At 48.8% G+C, this 19,134-nt stretch overlaps 1 protein-coding gene across 1 annotated transcript in view; it reads right to left on the bottom strand.

The window, feature by feature from the left end:
- The window catches only part of LOC149455060 (uncharacterized), a 90,380-nt gene that overhangs the window by 54,993 nt on the left and 16,253 nt on the right, over positions 1 to 19,134 (bottom strand). The window contains 1 exon segment of the mRNA XM_089686691.1: positions 13,441 to 13,554. Coding sequence (XP_089542817.1) covers positions 13,441 to 13,554 — 114 coding nt within the window.

The following is a 19,134-nucleotide window of genomic DNA, read 5'->3' as shown; positions in this document are numbered from 1 at the left end:
GAACAATTGAGCTGGAGTCCTGAAAGTTCTATGCAAAATAAATGACTGAGTTTCTGTGAAGAGGACAGAGAGATGAGAGGTATGGAGGTCACAATCACCTCCCACCACTCTCTCTTATTTTCTCTGTTTCCCATTTCTTTCTATAAGTCTTCGGTAAGAGTCAAAAGACTGGAATAAATATATGAGAGATCATGCCTTTCCCACTGGTGCCATCTGAAGCCCATTAACAAGTGTGAGAGTGATGTGAAATCTGTATCTGATGGAAGTAACAACCGATGGATGGGATCTAATGTGTCTACTAAGTCCCACCTGGTAAGATGTTGAAGTTGGGCAGCTATAAAATAAAGTCTAACATTTGGTATTGCTAGGCCTCCTTGGTCTTCACCATACTGTAGAGTAGTGAGTTTGATTCTAGCTGACGGCTTCTTCTAAATGAGTTCCCCAAACTGGGAGTCTATACTGGAGAACCACTTACGAGGTGTCCACATGGGAGAATTGTGGAGTATATAGAGGAATTGTGGGGTCCATATCTTCTCTTGTTCATAGATTTTATTGGAAAGAGATAATAGTTTTACAAGGAGCTGATAACAATGTGATTGCAGGACTCACCAACAGTAAGTCAGAAGGGGTACAACCCTTAGAGGTAACGTACAGGTTGTAATTTGTACAGTACAAATAATATCTTCATACATTAAAGTGGAGTTCCGGTGAAAATAAAAAATAATAAAAGTCAGCAGCTGCAAAAACTGTAGCTGCTAACTTTTAAAAGACGGGCACTTACCTGTCCCTCGATCTCGTGGTGTCCTCCCCGCAGCCCGTTTCACCGGCCGCCCTGTGTTTCCAGTGCCGGCATCTTCAGTGTGGGCACCCAGCTGTGACAGCTTGCGGCTTCACATCCGGGTGCCCACTGAGCATGTGCGAGTATCTCTGTGCTTTGTGAATGGTCCTGTAATCTTCTAGGACCTTTCATGTGTCCCAGAAGACTACAGGGTGGGAGGGGGGAGGACAACTTCTACTTCTGATCACCTAGGTGATTGCAGTAGAAGTGGGAGCGGGTACCTGTCAATTTCGGTTATCCTCCCAAAAGGTGCCAGTGGGGTCCTTAACCACTTGCCTACCAGGCACTTATACCCCCTTCCTTACCGGGCCAATTTTCAGCTTTCAGCGTTGCCACACTCTAAATGACAATTGCGCGGTCATGCAACATTGTATTCATTTTTATCTTTTTTTTTACACAAATAGAGCTTTCTTTTGGTGGTATTTGCTCCCCGCTGGGTGTTTTATTTTTTGCGCTATAAAATAAAAAAAGAGCAAAAAATTAAAAAAAAAAGGTTTCTTTGTTTCTATTAAAATATTTAGCAAACAGGTAATTTTTCTCCTTCACTGATGTGCGTTGATGAGGCTGCACTGATAGGCTGCACGGATAGGCAGCACTGATGGGCACTGATAGGCGGCACTGATAGGTGGCACTGATGATGGGTACTGATAGTTATCACTGATTGGCAGCACTGCTGGGCACTGACGGGCGGCACTGGTGGGCGGCACAGGTGGGCAAAGGTGGGTGGCACTGCTGGGCAAAGGTGGGTGGCACTGCTGGGCACTTGTGGGTGGAACTGGTGGGTGGCGCTGCTGGGCACCGATCCTCAGGGCACTGATCATAAGTGCCCTGATGATCCCTCCTCTGACAACTGCTGGCAGTACCTTCCTCTTGCTCTGACAGCGTGAGGAAAGTGCAGCTGAGCACCAGCAACTGCAATTCCCGATGACCAGCGTGTCATAGGACACAGTGATCATGGAGATCGCCAGGTTCATGCCCCCGGGGGCATGCAGGAGAGAGCATTCTGGGAACATATGGGATCCAGGTTTGGAAGGGGGAGGAGCACCCGGTAATCTACCTGAGCAGAAAGCTTAAGTCTCACAAGGAAAATTACATCACGATTGAGAAGAAGTGTTTAGCAGTAAAGTGGGCTCTAGATTCCCTGCGGTACTATCTGCTAGGCAGACATTTTGACCTAGTCACGGATCACGCTCCCTTGAAATGGATGGCTCAAAATAAAGAGACCAATAGAAGGGTAAATAGGTGGTTCCTGGCCCTACAAGAATTTAACTTCATGGTAAAGCATCGCCCTGGAGTTCAGATGGGAAATGTGGATGCTTTATCCCGGGTTCATGCCTGCCTGGCTACTGGTGTTACAACCCCAAGGTTGAAACAAGAGGGGGGTTATGTGACAGTAGGCAGGTGAAATCACCTGGTTGTGTCCTGGATGGACGATACATCTGTCCAAGGTTTAGACTATATGGGGATTTGTTCCACTAGGGGGGAAGTGCTGAGTCCTTCAGCACTGAGGTAATGAGCCCAGCTGAAGATAGTGCGCTCATTAAGGCCTTTATAAAACTTCCCAGCCTGCTTAGTGAGTTGCTCCAACCTGGAACCAGATCTGTGCCTGAACTGACTGGGGACAACATCCTATCTGTGTGCAGTGAGACAAAAGCCTGTGTGGCTAAGCCTCCAACTAACAGGGGCTAGGTATAGCATCAGGCTGTACCTGGTGGGTAGCTAGGGAAGCTATGTTGTACAGTAAGTATCCAAGTTGGCCAGGATTTGATGTTTCTTATTTTTTTTACGTTTTTCTGTAAATATTGTAAATAAACTGCACCTTTTTGTTTTTTTCACCTCCACTGTTGTGCTGTGCCTGTGTTGTGCACCCATCCAGGGGGTCACACACACCCACTGCCGAGCGAACCCCGTTACAGTGTTCAAACCTGGTCATGTCTGGGAGGGAGGGGGTTGGTGTGTAAGTGGGAGGAACAAAAGTGATTGATCTGAAGATATCTAAAAAGTTCAGGTCTAGATATTTTGTGGGACTCACATAGGGTTTGGAAGGGTATAAAGGAGTCTGGTGCTGTGAAATTGTAAGTTTGAACTAGACTAGCTCTAGGACAAGCATGAAAAGAAGATGGAGGCATCCATGCCGGATAAAAGCCTGGATTGAGGAGGTATGCCATGAGTGGGTTATGGGGTGACTGTAAGGTGTATCAGAACTTTAGGTTGTCCCAGATAGATGGGTAGTGTGACGGAGCGTAGGCAGGACAGAACACACAGAGTAGATGGCAAACGCACAAAGCTTTATTGAGACAAACAGACGGCAGTCACCGAATAGGGGAGTTCGCAGGGAGGGTGAATACGCCAGCCCAGGATGACACGGAAGGACCAAAACACTTAAAGTCCAGCACCGAGAGCCAAGGGAGAGACTCTGTAGCAAGTAAAGTCTCCCCCAGCTCTGGGAGAAGGGGGGTCCTAGGCAGCCTTGGGTCTCTGCCAAGCCTGGCCACAAAAGGTCCCGGCCACAGCTCTCGGGCTCCTTCCGTCAGCTACCCAGCGGTGAATACCTCGGGAGCTCTGCATCAGCTTCTTAAAACTGGTCGGACCCCCTAGTCACCTAGGCAACCGTGGGGGGCAGAGCTAGGGTGGCTCAAGCTTGCCTTAGGAATTCCTTTTATATTTGCAGGAGGGGGGAGGGGCATGGATGAGAGATGGCAGAGAGAGAGCAGGGACAGAGAAGGGGCTGAGAAGGGGGGGGGGGGCAGCTGTGACAGGTAGTGTTGAGTAATTAAGTTTTGGAGTGAGCGATGGTCTCTGGAGTGTAGCCATAGTAAATTGGCAACTGATAAGGGGTCACAATCTACTGACTCTATAGCGACCCATGGGGGGGGTCACTTTTACTGCATGATATTTAGGGAGTTGAGCAAGATGTGCAGCTTGGAAATATTTTGCAAAGTTCAGAAGCCCCAGATCACTCTAAGTTTCGGTGAGGTACGGATGGACCTGGGCAGATGCAGTTTACAGTGCCCCATACATAAGTGGTGGCGCGACACTAATATACAGAGGAAACAAAAAGGTATATATATGGGTAGGACCCAATAAAGGTATAATATTTTGGGCAGAATTGTCATTTTTTACAATCATGATACAACCCATCCATGAGAGGGGTAGTCTGGACCAGGATGTCATAAGATTGGTAAGGTGTGTTAACATAGGAGGGTAGTTAGCAGAATATAGAATATTGAGTTCTGCCATCAGCTTGGGTCCTAAATCAGGAATATATTGACTGGACCAAGAGAAGGGTGGAGGACGTTGTAGATGTGACACAGTTAAGGAGGGTAGAGAGATACTAAAAGTTGTAGACTTTTTGGGATTCACAACCAGGTCCAAAATCACTGCAAATTGGTCCAGGCATTGGAGAAGGTTGGGTGCTGAGATCAAAGGAGAAGATATGAAGAGGAGATTGTCATCAGAGAAAAAGCATAACTTATGATGATGACCGCCAAGTTCTAATCCTTTAATATTTGTGTTAGTTCTTATCAGCTGTGCTAAAGGTTCATTCACTAGAAAAGGAGGGGGGGAGGGGCAGCCTTGCCTCATTCCCCTTTGTATGGAAAAAAAGTCTGACTTGTAACCCACGTACCTCAAGTAAGCCCTTGGGGAGGTGTAAAGGGGTGATATCCATTGGAGTCAAAGGCTTTTTTTATGTCTAAGGAAAGGAAACAGCCGGGTATGCGGCGTATGTAAGCTGCATGTTCTAGCAAAATCACTCTGTGGTCTCGGCTTGGCAGAGGGGGGTTAAAACCCATCTGATCCTTGTGTATCAAGGTGCCTATGATGGAGTTCAGCCATGCAGATAGGATTTTTCTAGGATTTTAACATCCAAGTTAAGAAGGGAGATTGGTGTGTAATGAAGCCATGTGGTGTGATCTGATTGGGGTTCAGGTAGCATAGAAATGACTGCTGTTAGGGAGTCTGAGCAGAAAGAATAACCTTTGAGTAAGGCATTAAATGCATTAACCAATAAAGGTGGAAGGAGGTTAGTAAATATTTGGAATATAGGGCTGTAAGCTGTCTGGGCCAGGCCACTTATTAGACTTTAGGGACTTGATGGAGTTCGGGACCTCAAGTTCTGTAATAGGTGTTTCCAGGGAAGAACATTGAGAAGCTGAGAGTGTTGGTAGAGATAGGCTTGAGAAAAGTTCAGTGGCCTGCGATTCATCATAGGAGCCGGTCTCAGAGTATAATTCTGCTAGATGTTTGTGGAAGACCTGTAATATTTTATTAGGATGGCTGGTGTGTGAAGTTTTTGTAATCTTTAGATGGACAACACTGTGTGTGTGGTCTGAGGTTCACAGTCCCAGGGCTAGAAAAGTGTCAGGTTTGTTTGCGTTCATATAATGTTTATGCCTGGATTGGTGTAGAACTTTATCATCTGATTCTGTCAAGAAAACATCTATTTCTAGCCTGGTCTTGTCCAGGACAATCTATGAGAAGGTGAGGGGTCTGATTGGAAGGCTTTGTTGGCCTGATGAAATGAGGTGTCTAAGCGGTGATGGATTGCTCGCTGTCCTTTCTTGAGATGTGAGGCTTGGCTGATACAGGCTCCTCTAATTACAGACTTATGGGCTTCCCAAAAGGTCAGGAGAGAGAGATCATCAGTTGTGTTATGTGTCAGGTATTCTTTGATGGCTAGTTCAATGTCCAGTCTGTGGGATGGGTGGGCCATTTAGACTCCATGTAGTGCTAGTTTGTAGGGGAACTAAGGAGGAGAGGGTCAAGAGGACAGCTTTGTGACCAGTCCAGGGGTAAGGTATGATGGTTCAGGATAGGAGGGCTGGGGACATACCTCTAGTCAGAAATATATGGTCAATGTGGGAGAAAGTTTTATGTGGATATGAGTAGTATGTATAGTGTCTTCTAGCTGGGTTAGCTTCTTGCCATGTGTCTATGAGAGAGCGTTGTTGGAGTTGTTGGTGGAAGGAGGATGTGGATGGATAAGAGGTTATGGGGGATTTGTCTAAAAAGGGATAAACTAGCTGGCTGGAATTGCCACATAGTAAAAGTGTACCTAATGTATGGGAATCTATTACTTGTAGCAAATGGGAGTTAGGACTGCAATTGGGGCATAGTATGAAGCTATAGTGACCTCTGAGTCAAGGAGGTGACCCACTAGAAAATATAACGGCCCTCTGGGTCCCAGATCCCTGCCTGGGGTGTAAATGGAGTAGAGCCGTGGAAAGCTTTGAGTACACCTGTGTGTTTAGTTGCGGCAGAAGCCATATAAACCTGTGGGTAGGAAGAGCTGAGATATTTCGGCATATGGCTGGCAGTGAAATGAGTCTCCTGCAGGCACACCACATGTGCTTTGGCAGAGGCAAAGGATTTGAAGGCCTTAATTTTTTTATTCCTTGAACATTCAGGGTAAGTATATTTATTGGAGCCATGATAAAGGACAGATGCAAAGCTGATTGTAGGTGTTGCATCATGGTGACATCATCACCCCTGGGACAGGAATAAGAGAAAGAAAGGAGAAAAGTGGGGGAAGCAAGGTTAGTAAAGAGAGAGAAATGTCTGACAAAACAGGTCAGGAGGCCAAAAGGCCATGATGTGAAAACAGGTAGGTTGTCCATCTGTCTATGTCACTGGGATATAAATGGATGGGAAAAAAACAGTCCTGGGCAGGCCCAACTCGGGCTACCAAGGAAAATGTGGGGGAGCAGTGAACATCTTCAGCAGCCACAGAGGCCAAAAACAGGATATTAAACATCTGTTGTATAGAGGAGTCAGGCCAAGGATAGACTATTGGGAATACGATGTCAGCCTGCAGATATAAGCAGTTGGTAAGTGTATGCATTGTTCAAAGAGGCTATGCTTGGCTGGGTATCATGGGCATTAAACAGCATTAGACCACAGCTGGATGAAAGGGTGATCCGTTTGTTATTTTGTTGTCCAGCTATTGGTAGAAGGTTTAGCTAACAGCATTGAGCTGTTAGTTGCAAAAATTGTAGAATTATACTAAATATATATTATTTTGTTTACAAACATTTTTATTTTTAGAATATACAACAGAAACAAGGAACAACTGCAGTATTCATTTCAAAGGTGAAATTATGTAGAATAAAGGGAAAAAGAGAAAAGAAATGAAGTACATGAGCAATATAGGTAGAGAGGTAGGCAGAGTTATAAAACGACCAACAAAGTAACTCAATCAATCAAAGCATAAATGGTCCTTATTGATCTAGTAAATGCCTGTGAGTTCTCCAAAGTTCCCATTTTCTGTCAAAAAATGCATCTTATCCAATAGAGTATAATGAATTCTCTCCATGAGCATCACCGCATCAACTCTGCAGAACTGTGGTCAATGGTACTGTGAGGGATTTCCAATGTAGGGCAATAGCCCATAGGGTGGATATACAAATGCTATGGATTAGCCTCATAACCTCAGTCTGAACTCCCGAGATAGGGGCTCCCAGTAGGCAGGACTGCATAGACAGATGCACCGGAGCACCTGCCACTGCAGAGGCAACTTCAGAAATTTTGTGCCACACCAATGAGAGGCTTGGGCAGGCCCAAAATATATGCACTAGAGTACCAGCAAGGCCACAGCCCCGGAAACAAAGGTGGGACGTCCCTGGATACATGGCGTGTAGTCTAGATGGGGTATGATACCATCTGGTTATTACTTTGAGGGCCGTCTCACGGACAGAAAGATCTAGAGCTCTTACACACATTATCCACCATGGAATCCCAATCCTCATCAGAAAAAGTGACATCACTATCAGCCTCCCATTTCTGTCTATAAAGATGGGGTGAGGGAAAGAAAGTAACCAAAAATTGGCGATACAAATCTGAAATAAGACCCCTACCCCTAGGAGAGTCACGGCTAATACATTCAAAAAATGAAATCTGAGATGAAGGTGTAAGACCAAAATGTGAATTAAAAAAATGTCTAATCTGTCGATAATGATAATATTCACGAAGCGGAATATCAAAAAGTATGCGTAGCATCTCAAAAGTGATACAAGATCCTCCTCTCTGAAAGTCAGATGACCTAATAAAGGACCTATCATACCACCAACGGAATACCTGTGAAGATGAGAATGCTGTAATAAAATTTGGGTCACCAAAAAATGATGAACCTGGTGAGACAGAGGAGACAAGATTCAATTTAAGTTTATAACGGGACCAAAACATCAATGATTGGGCAACAATGGAATTATAGAGCAATAACGAGGGGGGAGGAAATTTTGGACCATAATACACCTGGTAAATAGAATGGATGTATAGACTGAGATTCAAATCTGATCCAGTCACCCATTGTGATAGTTGTGCGAAAAGGGCTGGCAGGTAGTAAAGCCAGAAATTGGGGAGACCTAGGCCTCCCACCCATTGTGACCGGTAGAGGACCGATGAAGTAAAACGAGGGCGTTTGTTACGCCAAATAAAATGATTAATAATCCGTTGAAAGCGATCTAAGAACGTTTATGAGACAGGGATTGGGAGTGATCTAAATAAAGTAATCTAGGGAAGACATTCATTGTTACTGCCGTGACTCTGCCAAGAATGAGATAGGGGATCCATGCCAGATCTTCAATAGAGGTGAGAGGCGTGACACACATGGTGGCCAATTAGCAGCAAATAATTTTGAGTATCTGGGGGTGAGGTTTATACCTAGGTATGAAATCTGATCTGCGGCCCAACGAAATGGAAAAGAATTGCGGAGAGATGCACCCAGGGAATCAGGAACATTAATAGCCAGAACTACTGATTTAGTCTGATTTACAGTAAGACCTGATACTGTTACAAAGTCATTCAATAATGAGCAGAAGTCAGGCAATGACACCAACAGTTTAGTAAGGAAAAGCATAACATCATCTGCATACATACAAATTGTGAAATGTGAACCAATAATGGTGAACCAGAAATGTCTGAGTGTGATTATTGCAATTGCCAAGGGTTCCAAAACAAGCGCCAATAATAAGGGTGAAAGAGGACAACCCTGACGGGTACCTCCGCCTAGTGTACAAAATACAGAATTGCAGCCTGGAAGTCTTATTCTTGTTTTGGGGGGAGTCATACAAAGCATGTACACCAGACAGAAATTCATCACTAAAGCCCATCTTCTGCAGTAATGAAAACAAGTATGGCCAGAGGACACCATCAAAGGCCTTGTTAATGTCCCGGCTCAGCAACAAAACTTTTTTAGAATGCAAATTGGCGTCCTGAATAACATTTAATGTGAGAGGAATATGCCCTTTACTATTGTGCCTGGGCGCATTTCTGTGGGCGACCGTCTACTTTTACCCCACTAAGACATTTACTATTGAGCAGTGTTAACAAGTAGACGCCAATCGAATTTACTAACGAGACACACACCAGGAATCAGACTCACAAAGCAGACTTGGTAAGAGGTATGTCTGACACCATGAAAGATCACTGCAGAAATATGTTCACTTTGAAATTTGCTTTGCGAAATATCAGGACTTCACTTTAAACAATATCTACCATTTAAAAAAAAAATTAAAATGTGTTAAAAAGTTTTTTTTTTTTAAGCAAGACGACACAGTGAAAAACTAGACGCTCGTGCAGTTTATTTGGCACATATAACTGAGCATGTGCAGAACACATATTAGACGTCATCTGTGGGTGCTTGCTTTTTAGCCACTGCTCAATAGTAAATCTCAGTGTGGAGTCCTCTGACAGCCGGCACTCGGTGGCGTCTCCTGTGTGTGGATTCCTCTGACAGCCGGCACTCGGTGGCGTCTCCTTTGTGTGGAATCCTCTGACAGCCGGCACTCGGTGGTGTCTCCTGTGTGTGGAGTCCTCTGACAGCCGGCACTCGGTGGCGTCTCCTGTGTGTGGAGTCCTCTGACAGCCTGCACTCGGTGGCGTCTCCTGTGTGTGGAGTCCTCTGACATCCGGCACTCGGTGGCGTCTCCTGTGTGTGGAGTCCTCTGACAGCCGGCACTCGGTCGCATCTCCTGTGTGTGGAGTCCTCTGACAGCCAGCACTCGGTGGCGTCTCCCGTGTGTGGAATCCACTGACAGCTGGCACTCGGTCGCGTCTCCTGTGTGTGGAGTCCTCTGACAGCCAGCACTCGGTTGCGTCTCCTGTGTGTGGAGTCCTCTGACAGCCGGCACTCGGTGGCATCTCCTGTGTGTAGAGTCCTCTGACAGCCGGCACTCGGTCACGTCTCCTGTGTGTGGAGTCCTCTGACAGCCGGCACTCGGTGGCGTCTCCTGTGTGTGGAGTCCTCTGACAGCCGGCACTCGGTGGCGTCTCCTGTGTGTGGAGTCCTCTGACAGCCGGTACTCGGTGGCGTCTCCTATGTGTGGAGTCCTCTGACAGCCGGTACTCGGTGGCGTCTCCTATGTGTGGAGTCCTCTGACAGCCGGCACTCGGTGGCGTCTCCTGTGTGTGAAGTCCTCTGACAGCCGGCACTCGGTGGCGTCTCCTGTGTGTGAAGTCCTCTGACAGCCGACACTCGGTTGCGTCTCCGGTGTGTGGAGTCCTCTTACAGCCGGCACTCGGTTGCGTCTCCTGTGTGTGGATTCCTCTTACAGACGGCACTCTGTGGCGTCTCCTGTGAGTGGAGTCCTCTGACAGCCGGCACTCGGTCACATCTTCTGTGTGTGGAGTCCTCTGACAGCCGGAACTCGGTGGCGTCTCCTGTGTGTGGAGTCCTCTGACAGCCAGCACTCGGTGGCGTCTCCTGTATGTGGAGTCCTCTGACAGCCGGCACTCGGTGGCGTCTCCTGTGTGTGGCATCCTCTGACGGCCGCCACTCGGTCACGTCTTCTGTGTGTGAAGTCCTCTGACGGCCGGCACTCGGTGGTGTCTCCTGTGTGTGGAGTCCTCTGACAGCTGGAACTCGTTGGCGTCTCCTGTGTGTGGAGTCCTCTGACAGCCGGCACTCGGTGGTGTCTCCTGTGTGTGGAGTCCTCTGACAGCCGGCACTCGGTGGCGTCTCCTGTGTGTGGAGTCCTCTGACAGCCGACACTCGGTGGCGTCTCCTGTGTGTGGAGTCCTCTGACAGCCGGCACTCGGTCACGTCTCCTGTGTGTGAAGTCCTCTGACAGCTGGCACTCGGTGGTGTCTCCTGTGTGTGGAGTCCTCTGACAGCCGGCACTCGGTCGCGTCTCGTGTGTTGAGTCCTCTGACAGCCGGCACTCGGTCGCATCTCCTGTGTGTGGAGTCCTCTGACAGCCGGCACTCGGTGGCGTCTCCTGTGTGTGGAGTCCTCTGACGGCCGGCACTCGGTGGTGTCTCCTGTGTGTGGAGTCCTCTGACAGCTGGAACTCGTTGGCGTCTCCTGTGTGTGGAGTCCTCTGACAGCCGGCACTCGGTGGTGTCTCCTGTGTGTGGAGTCCTCTGACAGCCGGCACTCGGTGGCGTCTCCTGTGTGTGGAATCCTCTGACAGCCGACACTCGGTGGCGTCTCCTGTGTGTGGAGTCCTCTGACAGCCGACACTCGGTGGCGTCTCCTGTGTGTGGAGTCCTCTGACAGCCGGCACTCGGTCACGTCTCCTGTGTGTGAAGTCCTCTGACAGCTGGCACTCGGTGGCGTCTCCTGTGTGTGGAGTCCTCTGACAGCCGGTACTCGGTCGCGTCTCGTGTGTTGAGTCCTCTGACAGCCGGCACTCGGTCGCATCTCCTGTGTGTGGAGTCCTCTGACAGCCGGCACTCGGTCGCGTCTCCTGTGTGTGGAGTCCTCTGACAGCCGGCACTCGGTGGCGTCTCCCGTGTGTGGAATCCACTGACAGCTGGCACTCGGTCGCGTCTTCTGTGTGTGGAGTCCTCTGACAGCCAGCACTCGGTTGCGTCTCCTGTGTGTGGAGTCCTCTGACAGCCGGCACTCGGTTGCGTCTCCTGTGTGTGGAGTCCTCTGACAGCCTGCACTCGGTGGCGTCTCCTGTGTGTGGAGTCCTCTGACAGCCGGCACTCGGTGGCGTCTCCTGTGTGTGGAGTCCTCTGACAGCCGGCACTCGGTGGCGTCTCCTGTGTGTGGAGTCCTCTGACAGCCGGCACTCGGTGGCGTCTCCTGTGTGTGGAGTCCTCTGACAGCCGGCACTCGGTGGCGTCTCCTGTATGTGGAGTCCTCTGACAGCCGGCACTCGGTGGCGTCTCCTGTGTGTGGCGTCCTCTGACGGCCGCCACTCGGTCACGTCTCCTGTGTGTGAAGTCCTCTGACGGCCGGCACTCGGTGGTGTCTCCTGTGTGTGGAGTCCTCTGACAGCTGGAACTCGTTGGCGTCTCCTGTGTGTGGAGTCCTCTGACAGTCGGCACTCGGTGGCGTCTCCTGTGTGTGGAGTCCTGTGACAGCCGGTACTCGGTGGCGTCTCCTATGTGTGGAGTCCTCTGACAGCCGACACTCGGTGGCGTCTCCTGTGTGTGGAGTCCTCTGACAGCAGGCACTCGGTCGCGTCTCCTGTGTACAGGGTCTTTGACAAGTCCTTTATTAAAACAATGTCCCCCGAAGTAGATCCAACATCAATCATGGCGGCGGCGGCGATAGGAAAAAAGAAAAAAAAAGTTTCAGTCCCGTCTTCCAGCCTTATGAAGAAAGTCTCACTGACAGCTCTTAAATAGGTTAGAGGCGGGGCCAGCCGGGGACATCATCCGAGTGACCATTGAGTCATTGAGATGAGACTTGGTGGGCCTTGAGGAGGATTGAATAGGATTCCTCCTCTTCCCCTATTCCTGTGCCCTGTCCAATGTTTCTTAGGCTGAACCTCCTTAGCCTGCTGGGCATGTGTTTTTCGACAAAAAACCCTTCTAGAGTAAAACCTTTTCTTACTCTCTGGGAATGTCCTCTTGTTATGGGCTGTACATTCCAGAACCTCCTCTAGACCTGGACCAAAAAGATTATCACCAATAAAGGGTAAGGCACAAAGGTGCAGTTTGAATGCTGAGTTCCCTGCCCAGGTTTTTAACCAAAATGCCCTTTTAGCTGAATTCACTAGGGCAGAGGTTCAAGCCGCTAGCTTAACTGATTTGGCCGAGGCATCCACAAGGAAACCAACGGCTTTAAACAGCAAAGGAAATTATTTCAGGATTTGCTGCCTGGAGGTCCCTGCCGAGAGATGTGACTGTGTAAGCCAGCATTCCAGATTTCTGGTGACACAAGTAGCTGATAAAGCTGGCCTAAAGCTGATGGAAGTGGAATCCCAGGCCCTGCGGAGTAAGACTTCATCCCTCTTATACATAGGGTCTTTCAGAGCCCCCATATCTTCAAATGTTAAGTCTGTCCTTTTAGAGACTTTAGATAAGGGGGTGTCTAATTTCTGAACCTTGTTCCATTGCTGGGACCTGTTATCCTAAAAAGGAAACCTCCTATTAAGGTTACTTGAGAAAAAGGGTTTCCTCTCGGGGCTTTCCCATTCCTGCCTAATGGTATCAACCAGGGAACTATGGACTGGAAAGACACTAGTCTTTCTAGTATACAAACCTTGATACATGAGGTCATGCTTAGATAGGCAAACATCCTCCTCCTCGATCTCTAAGGTTTCGTAGATAGCTTTAAGGAGGTCGTCCACATCTTCCAGGGGCAATTTGTTCCTGGAACCTCTGGAGGAGCAAACTTCACCATCCTCATCTTATGAGCCTGAATCTACCTGGGACCTAGGATCCTCCTCCGGGTCCTCCTCCCCTTTTAATGCATCTGCTACCTCCAAACCCACCGATTGGGTCCAAGGATCCAGTGGCAACTGCATTTTTCCAATAGGGATCTAAAGGAGTGAAATGTAGACAACATGTCATCCTTAATGGAGGTGAGCACTTTATGGCAGGCTGTAAATGACTTATCCTTAATTAGGCTAGCCACACAATTGCAGCATAAGGGTTTTTCCCAAGCTGAACCCAATTTAGCTGCACAAACTGCACACTTCTTCTTGGGGGTCTGACTCTGCACCTTGTCCTGGACTTTAACCTACAATAAGCAAGAAAAAACACAATACAGAAAATAATCAGCCCAGGGCCCCTCATACAAAAACCACTGTGCTGGGGGAGCAAGAAAAGGAAGTGTGCCCACCAGGGTCAGCAAGAGGGATCAGAGTCCCCAAGCTTACCTTAGAGGAGCCAGTGCCTGAAGGACCAGGATATGCCTGAGAAGTGCCAGCACCTTCCATCCATCCCTCTTGGTGTGAAGAAAAAAGCTCTGCTTAGTTTGTACACCAGACTGGCCGCTATAGAGACTGGAACCACGAGTCTCCGGTGCCCATCGATGACATTACTGCAGCCGGAACTTCCAGTTCCTGGACAGCACCCAGAAGTTGCGGCTACTCGCACGCCTGCTTGGCAGTCACTCTGCTCCACTATGCATCGGATGCTGGAGCCCCCCCCACACGGGAAGGAGAACGACAGGCATTAAAGGTCCTGGACCCCCCAGGACACCCCCGATGGTCATGATCCACTGAGGCATGGAAAGATATCAGGAGCGCAGCCCCACTCCCCCTGAAGGGATTGCGTCGGGCAGGAGGAAGTAAGACAGACCAGGATCCACCAGCAACCTCTAGGGCCCAGGGCCCTCTCCTGTACAGGAGAGGAGTACGGAGGTGTGACAGTGATCGGTATTTACAGGAGAGGAATGTGGAGGTATGACAGTGATCGGTATGTATAGGAGAGGAGTACGGAGGTATGACAGTGATCGGTATGTATAGGAGAGGAGTACGGAGGTATGACAGTGATCGGTATGTACAGGAGAGGAGTGTGGAGGTATGACAGTGATGGGTATGTACAGGAGAGGAGTGTGGAGGTATGACAGTGATCAGTATGTACAGGAGAGGAGTGTGGAGGTATGACAGTGATGGATATGTACAGGAGAGGAGTGCGGAGGTATGACAGTGATGGATATGTACAGGAGAGGAGTGCGGAGGTATGACAGTGATGGGTATGTACAGGAGAGGAGTGTGAAGGTATGACAGTGATGGGTATGTACAGGAGAGGAGTGTGGAGGTATGACAGTGATGGGTATGTACAGGAGAGGAGTGTGGAGATATGACAGTGATCGGTATGTACAGGAGATGAGTGTGGAGGTATGACAGTGATGGGTATGTACAGGACAGGAGTACCGAGGTATGACAGTGATCGGTATGTACAGGAGAGGAGTACGGAGGTATGAGAGTGATCGTTATTTACAGGAGAGGAGTGTGGAGGTATGACAGTGATTGGTATGTACAGGAGAGGAGTACGGAGGTATGACAGTGATCGGTAATTACAGGAGAGGAGTGTGGAGGTATGACAGTGATCGGTGTGTACAAGAGAGGAGTGTAGAGGTATGACAGTGATCGGTATGTACAGGAGAGGAGTACGGAGGCATGACAGTGAACGGTATGTACAGGAGAGGAGTGTGGAGGTATGACAGTGATAGGTATGTACAGGAGAGGAGTGTGGAGGTATGACAGTGATCGGTATGTACAGGAGAGGAGTATGGAGGTATGACAGTGATGGGTATGTACAGGAGAGGAGTACGGAGGTATGACAGTGATCAGTGTGTACAGGAGAGGAGTACGGAGGTATGACAGTGATCGGTATGTACAGGAGAGGAGTACGGAGGAATGATAGTGATGGGTATGTACTGGAGAGGAGTGTGGAGGTATGACAGTGATCGGTATGTACAGCTGAGGAGTGTGGAGGTATGACAGTGATCGGTATGTACAGCTGAGGAGTGTGGAGGTATGACAGTGATCGGTATGTACAGGAGAGAAGTGTGGGGGGTATGACAGTGCAGTGATCGATATGTACAGGAGAGGAGTATGGGGGTATGACAGTGATCTGTATGTACAGGAGAGGAGTGTGGAGGTATGACAGTGATCGGTATGTACAGGAGAGGAGTACGGAGGTATGACAGTGATCGGTATGTACAGGAGAGGAGTGTGGAGGTATGACGGAGATCGGTATGTACAGGAGAGGAGTACGGAGGTTTGAAAGTGATCGGTATGCACAGGAGAGGAGTGTGGGGGGGGTATGACAGTGATGGGTATGAAAAGGAGAGGAGTGTGGAGGTATGATAGTGATCTGTATGTACAGGAGAGGATTGTGGAGGTATGACAGTGATGGGTATGTACAGGAGAGGAGTGTAGAGGTATGACAGTGATCGGTATGTACAGGAGAGGAGTATGGAGGGTATGACGGTGATCGGTATGTACAGGAGAGGAGTGCGGAGGTATGACGGTGATCGGTATGTACAGGAGAGGAGTACGGAGGTTTGACAGTGATCGGTATGCACAGGAGAGGAGTGTGGGAGGTATGACAGTGATTGGTATGTACAGGAGAGGAGTGTGGGGGTATGACAGTGATGGGTATGTACAGGAGAGGAGTGTGGAGGTATGACAGTGATCGTTATGTACAGGAGAGGAGTGTGGAGGTATGACAGTGATCGGTATGTACAGGAGAGGAGTGTAAAGGTGTGACAGTGATCGGTATGTACAGGAGAGGAGTGTGGGAGGTATGACAGTGATCGGTATGTACAGGAGAGGAGTGTGGAGGTATGACAGTGATTGGTATGTACAGGAGAGGAATGTGGGAGGTATGACAGTGATTGGTATGTACAGGAGAGGAGTGTGGAGATATGACAGTGATGCGTATGTACAGGAGAGGAGTACGGAGGTATGACAGTGATCGGTATGTACAGGAGAGGAGTTAGGAGGTATGACAGTGATCGGTATGTACAGGAGAGGAGTACGGAGGTGTGACAGTGATCGGTATTTACAGCAGAGGAGTGTGGAGGTATGACAGTGATGGGTATGTACAGGAGAGGAGTACAGAGGTATGACAGTGATCGGTATGTACAGGAGAGGAGTACGGAGGTATGACAGTGATGGGTATGTACAGGAGAGGAGTGTGGAGGTATGACAGTGATTGGTATGTACAGGAGAGGAGTGTGAGGGGTTTGACAGTGATCGATATGTACAGGAGAGGAGTGTGGAGGTATGACAGTGATCGGTATGTACAGGAGAGGAGTGTGGGGGGTATGACAGTGATCGGTATGTACAGGAGAGGAGTGCGGAGGTATGACAGTGATCGGTATGTACAGGAGAGGAGTGCGGAGGTATGAAAGTGATGGGTATGTACAGGAGAGGAGTGTGGAGGTATGATAGTGATTGGTATGTACAGGAGAGGAGTGCGGAGGCATGACAGTGATCGGTATGTACAGGAGAGGAGTGGGGGGGTATGACAGTGATAGGTATGTACAGCTGAGGAGTGTGGAGGTATGACAGTGATTGGTATGTACAGGAGAGGAGTGTGGAAGTATGACAGTGATGGGTATTTACAGGAGAGGAGTGTGGAGGTATGACAGTGATCGGTGTGTACAAGAGAGGAGTGCGGAGGTATGACAGTGATGGGTATGTACAGGAGAGGAGTGTGGAGGTAAGACAGTGATTGGTATGTACAGGATAGGAGTGTGGAGGGTATGACAGTGATCGATATGTACAGGAGAGGAGTGCGGAGGTATGACAGTGATGGGTATGTACAGGAGAGGAGTACGGAGGTATGACAGTGATCGGTGTGTACAGAAGAGGAGTACTGAGGTATGACAGTGATCGGTATGTACAGGAGAGGAGTACGGAGGTATGACAGTGATCGGTATGTACAGGAGAGGAGTACGGAGGTATGACAGTGATGGGTATGTACAGGAGAGGAGTACGGAGGTATGACAGTGATCGGTATGTACAGGAGAGGAGTGTAGAGGTATGACAGTGATGGGTATGTAATAAACTTTGCAATCTTCCTGTATCCTACCTGTGTGCCTGGTTACTTTGATTGCCCGATCAATCGATCGAGCCCGTGCCACACCCAGACGCCGCGCGGCATATAAGAAATAAGAATATAAGGATTCCAGGAAAGAGGGAATTCCTAACAATCGGTATGTACAGGAGAGGAGTGTAGAGGTATGACAGTGATCGGTATGTACAGGAGAGGAGTACGGAGGTATGACAGTGATCGGTGTGTACAGGAGAGGAGTACGGAGGTATGACAGTGATCGGTATGTACAGGAGAGGAGTACGGAGGTATGACAGTGATCGGTATGTACAGGAGAGGAGTACGGAGGTATGACAGTGATGAGTATGTACAGGAGAGGAGTACGGAGGTATGACAGTGATCGGTATGTACAGGAGAGGAGTGTAGAGGTATGACAGTGATGGGTATGTACAGGAGAGGAGTGTGGGGGGTATGACAGTCATCGGTATGTACAGGAGAGGAGTGTAGAGGTATTATAGTGATCGGTATGTACAGGAGAGGAGTACGGAGGTATGACAGTGATCGGTGTGTACAGGAGAGGAGTGCAGAGGTATGACAGTGATCGGTATGTACAGGAGAGGAGTGTGGCGGGTATGACAGTGATCGGTATGTACAGGAGAGGAGTTTGGAGGTATGACAGTGATCGGTATGTACAGGAGAGGAGTGTGGAGGTATGACAGTGATCGGTATGTACAGGAGAGGAGTGCGGAGGTATGACAGTGATGGGTATGTACAGGAGAGGTGTGTGGAGGTATGACAGTGATCGGTAAGTACAGGAGAGGAGTACAGAGGTATGACAGTGATGGGTATGTACAGGAGAGGAGTGTGGAGGTATGAAAGTGATGGGTATGTACAGGAGAGGAGTGTGGAGGTATGAAAGTGATGGGTATGTACAGGAGAGGAGTATGGAGGTATGATAGTGATCGGTATGTACAGGAGAGGAGTGTGGAGGTATGAAAGTGATGGCTATGTACAGGAGAGCAGTACGGAGGTATGACAGTGATCGGTATGTACAGGAGAGGAGTACGGAGGTATGACAGTGATCGGTATGTACAGGAGAGGAGTGTGGAGGTATGACAGTGATGGGTATGTACAGGAGAAGAGTGTGGAGGTATGAGAGTGATCGGTATGTACAGGAGAGGAGTGTGGAGGTATGACAGTGATCGGTATGTACAGGAGAGGAGTGTGGGGGGTATGACAGTGATCGGTATGTACAGCAGAGGAGTGTGGGGGGGTATGACAGTGATGGGTATGTACAGGAGAGGAGTACGGAGGTATGACAGTGATCGGTATTTACAGGAGAGGAGTGTGGGGGGTATGACAGTGATCGGTATGTACAGCAGAGGAGTGTGGGGGGGTATGACAGTGATGGGTATGTACAGGAGAGGAGTACGGAGGTATGACAGTGATCGGTATTTACAGGAGAGGAGTGTGGAGGTATGACAGTGATCGGTATGTACAGGAGAGGAGTGTGGAGGTATGACAGTGATGGGTATGTACAGGAGAGGAGTGTGGAGGTATGACAGTGATCGGTATGTACAGGAGAGGAGTGTGGAGGTATGGCAGTG

Source organism: Staurois parvus, unplaced genomic scaffold, assembly GCF_062004578.1.
Source record: "Staurois parvus isolate SC_StPar_1 unplaced genomic scaffold, SC_StPar_1.0 ptg000407l, whole genome shotgun sequence".
Lineage (NCBI taxonomy): Eukaryota > Metazoa > Chordata > Amphibia > Anura > Ranidae > Staurois > Staurois parvus.
Note: the sequence above shows the minus strand (reverse complement) of the source record. Positions and strands in the feature narration are given on the sequence as shown.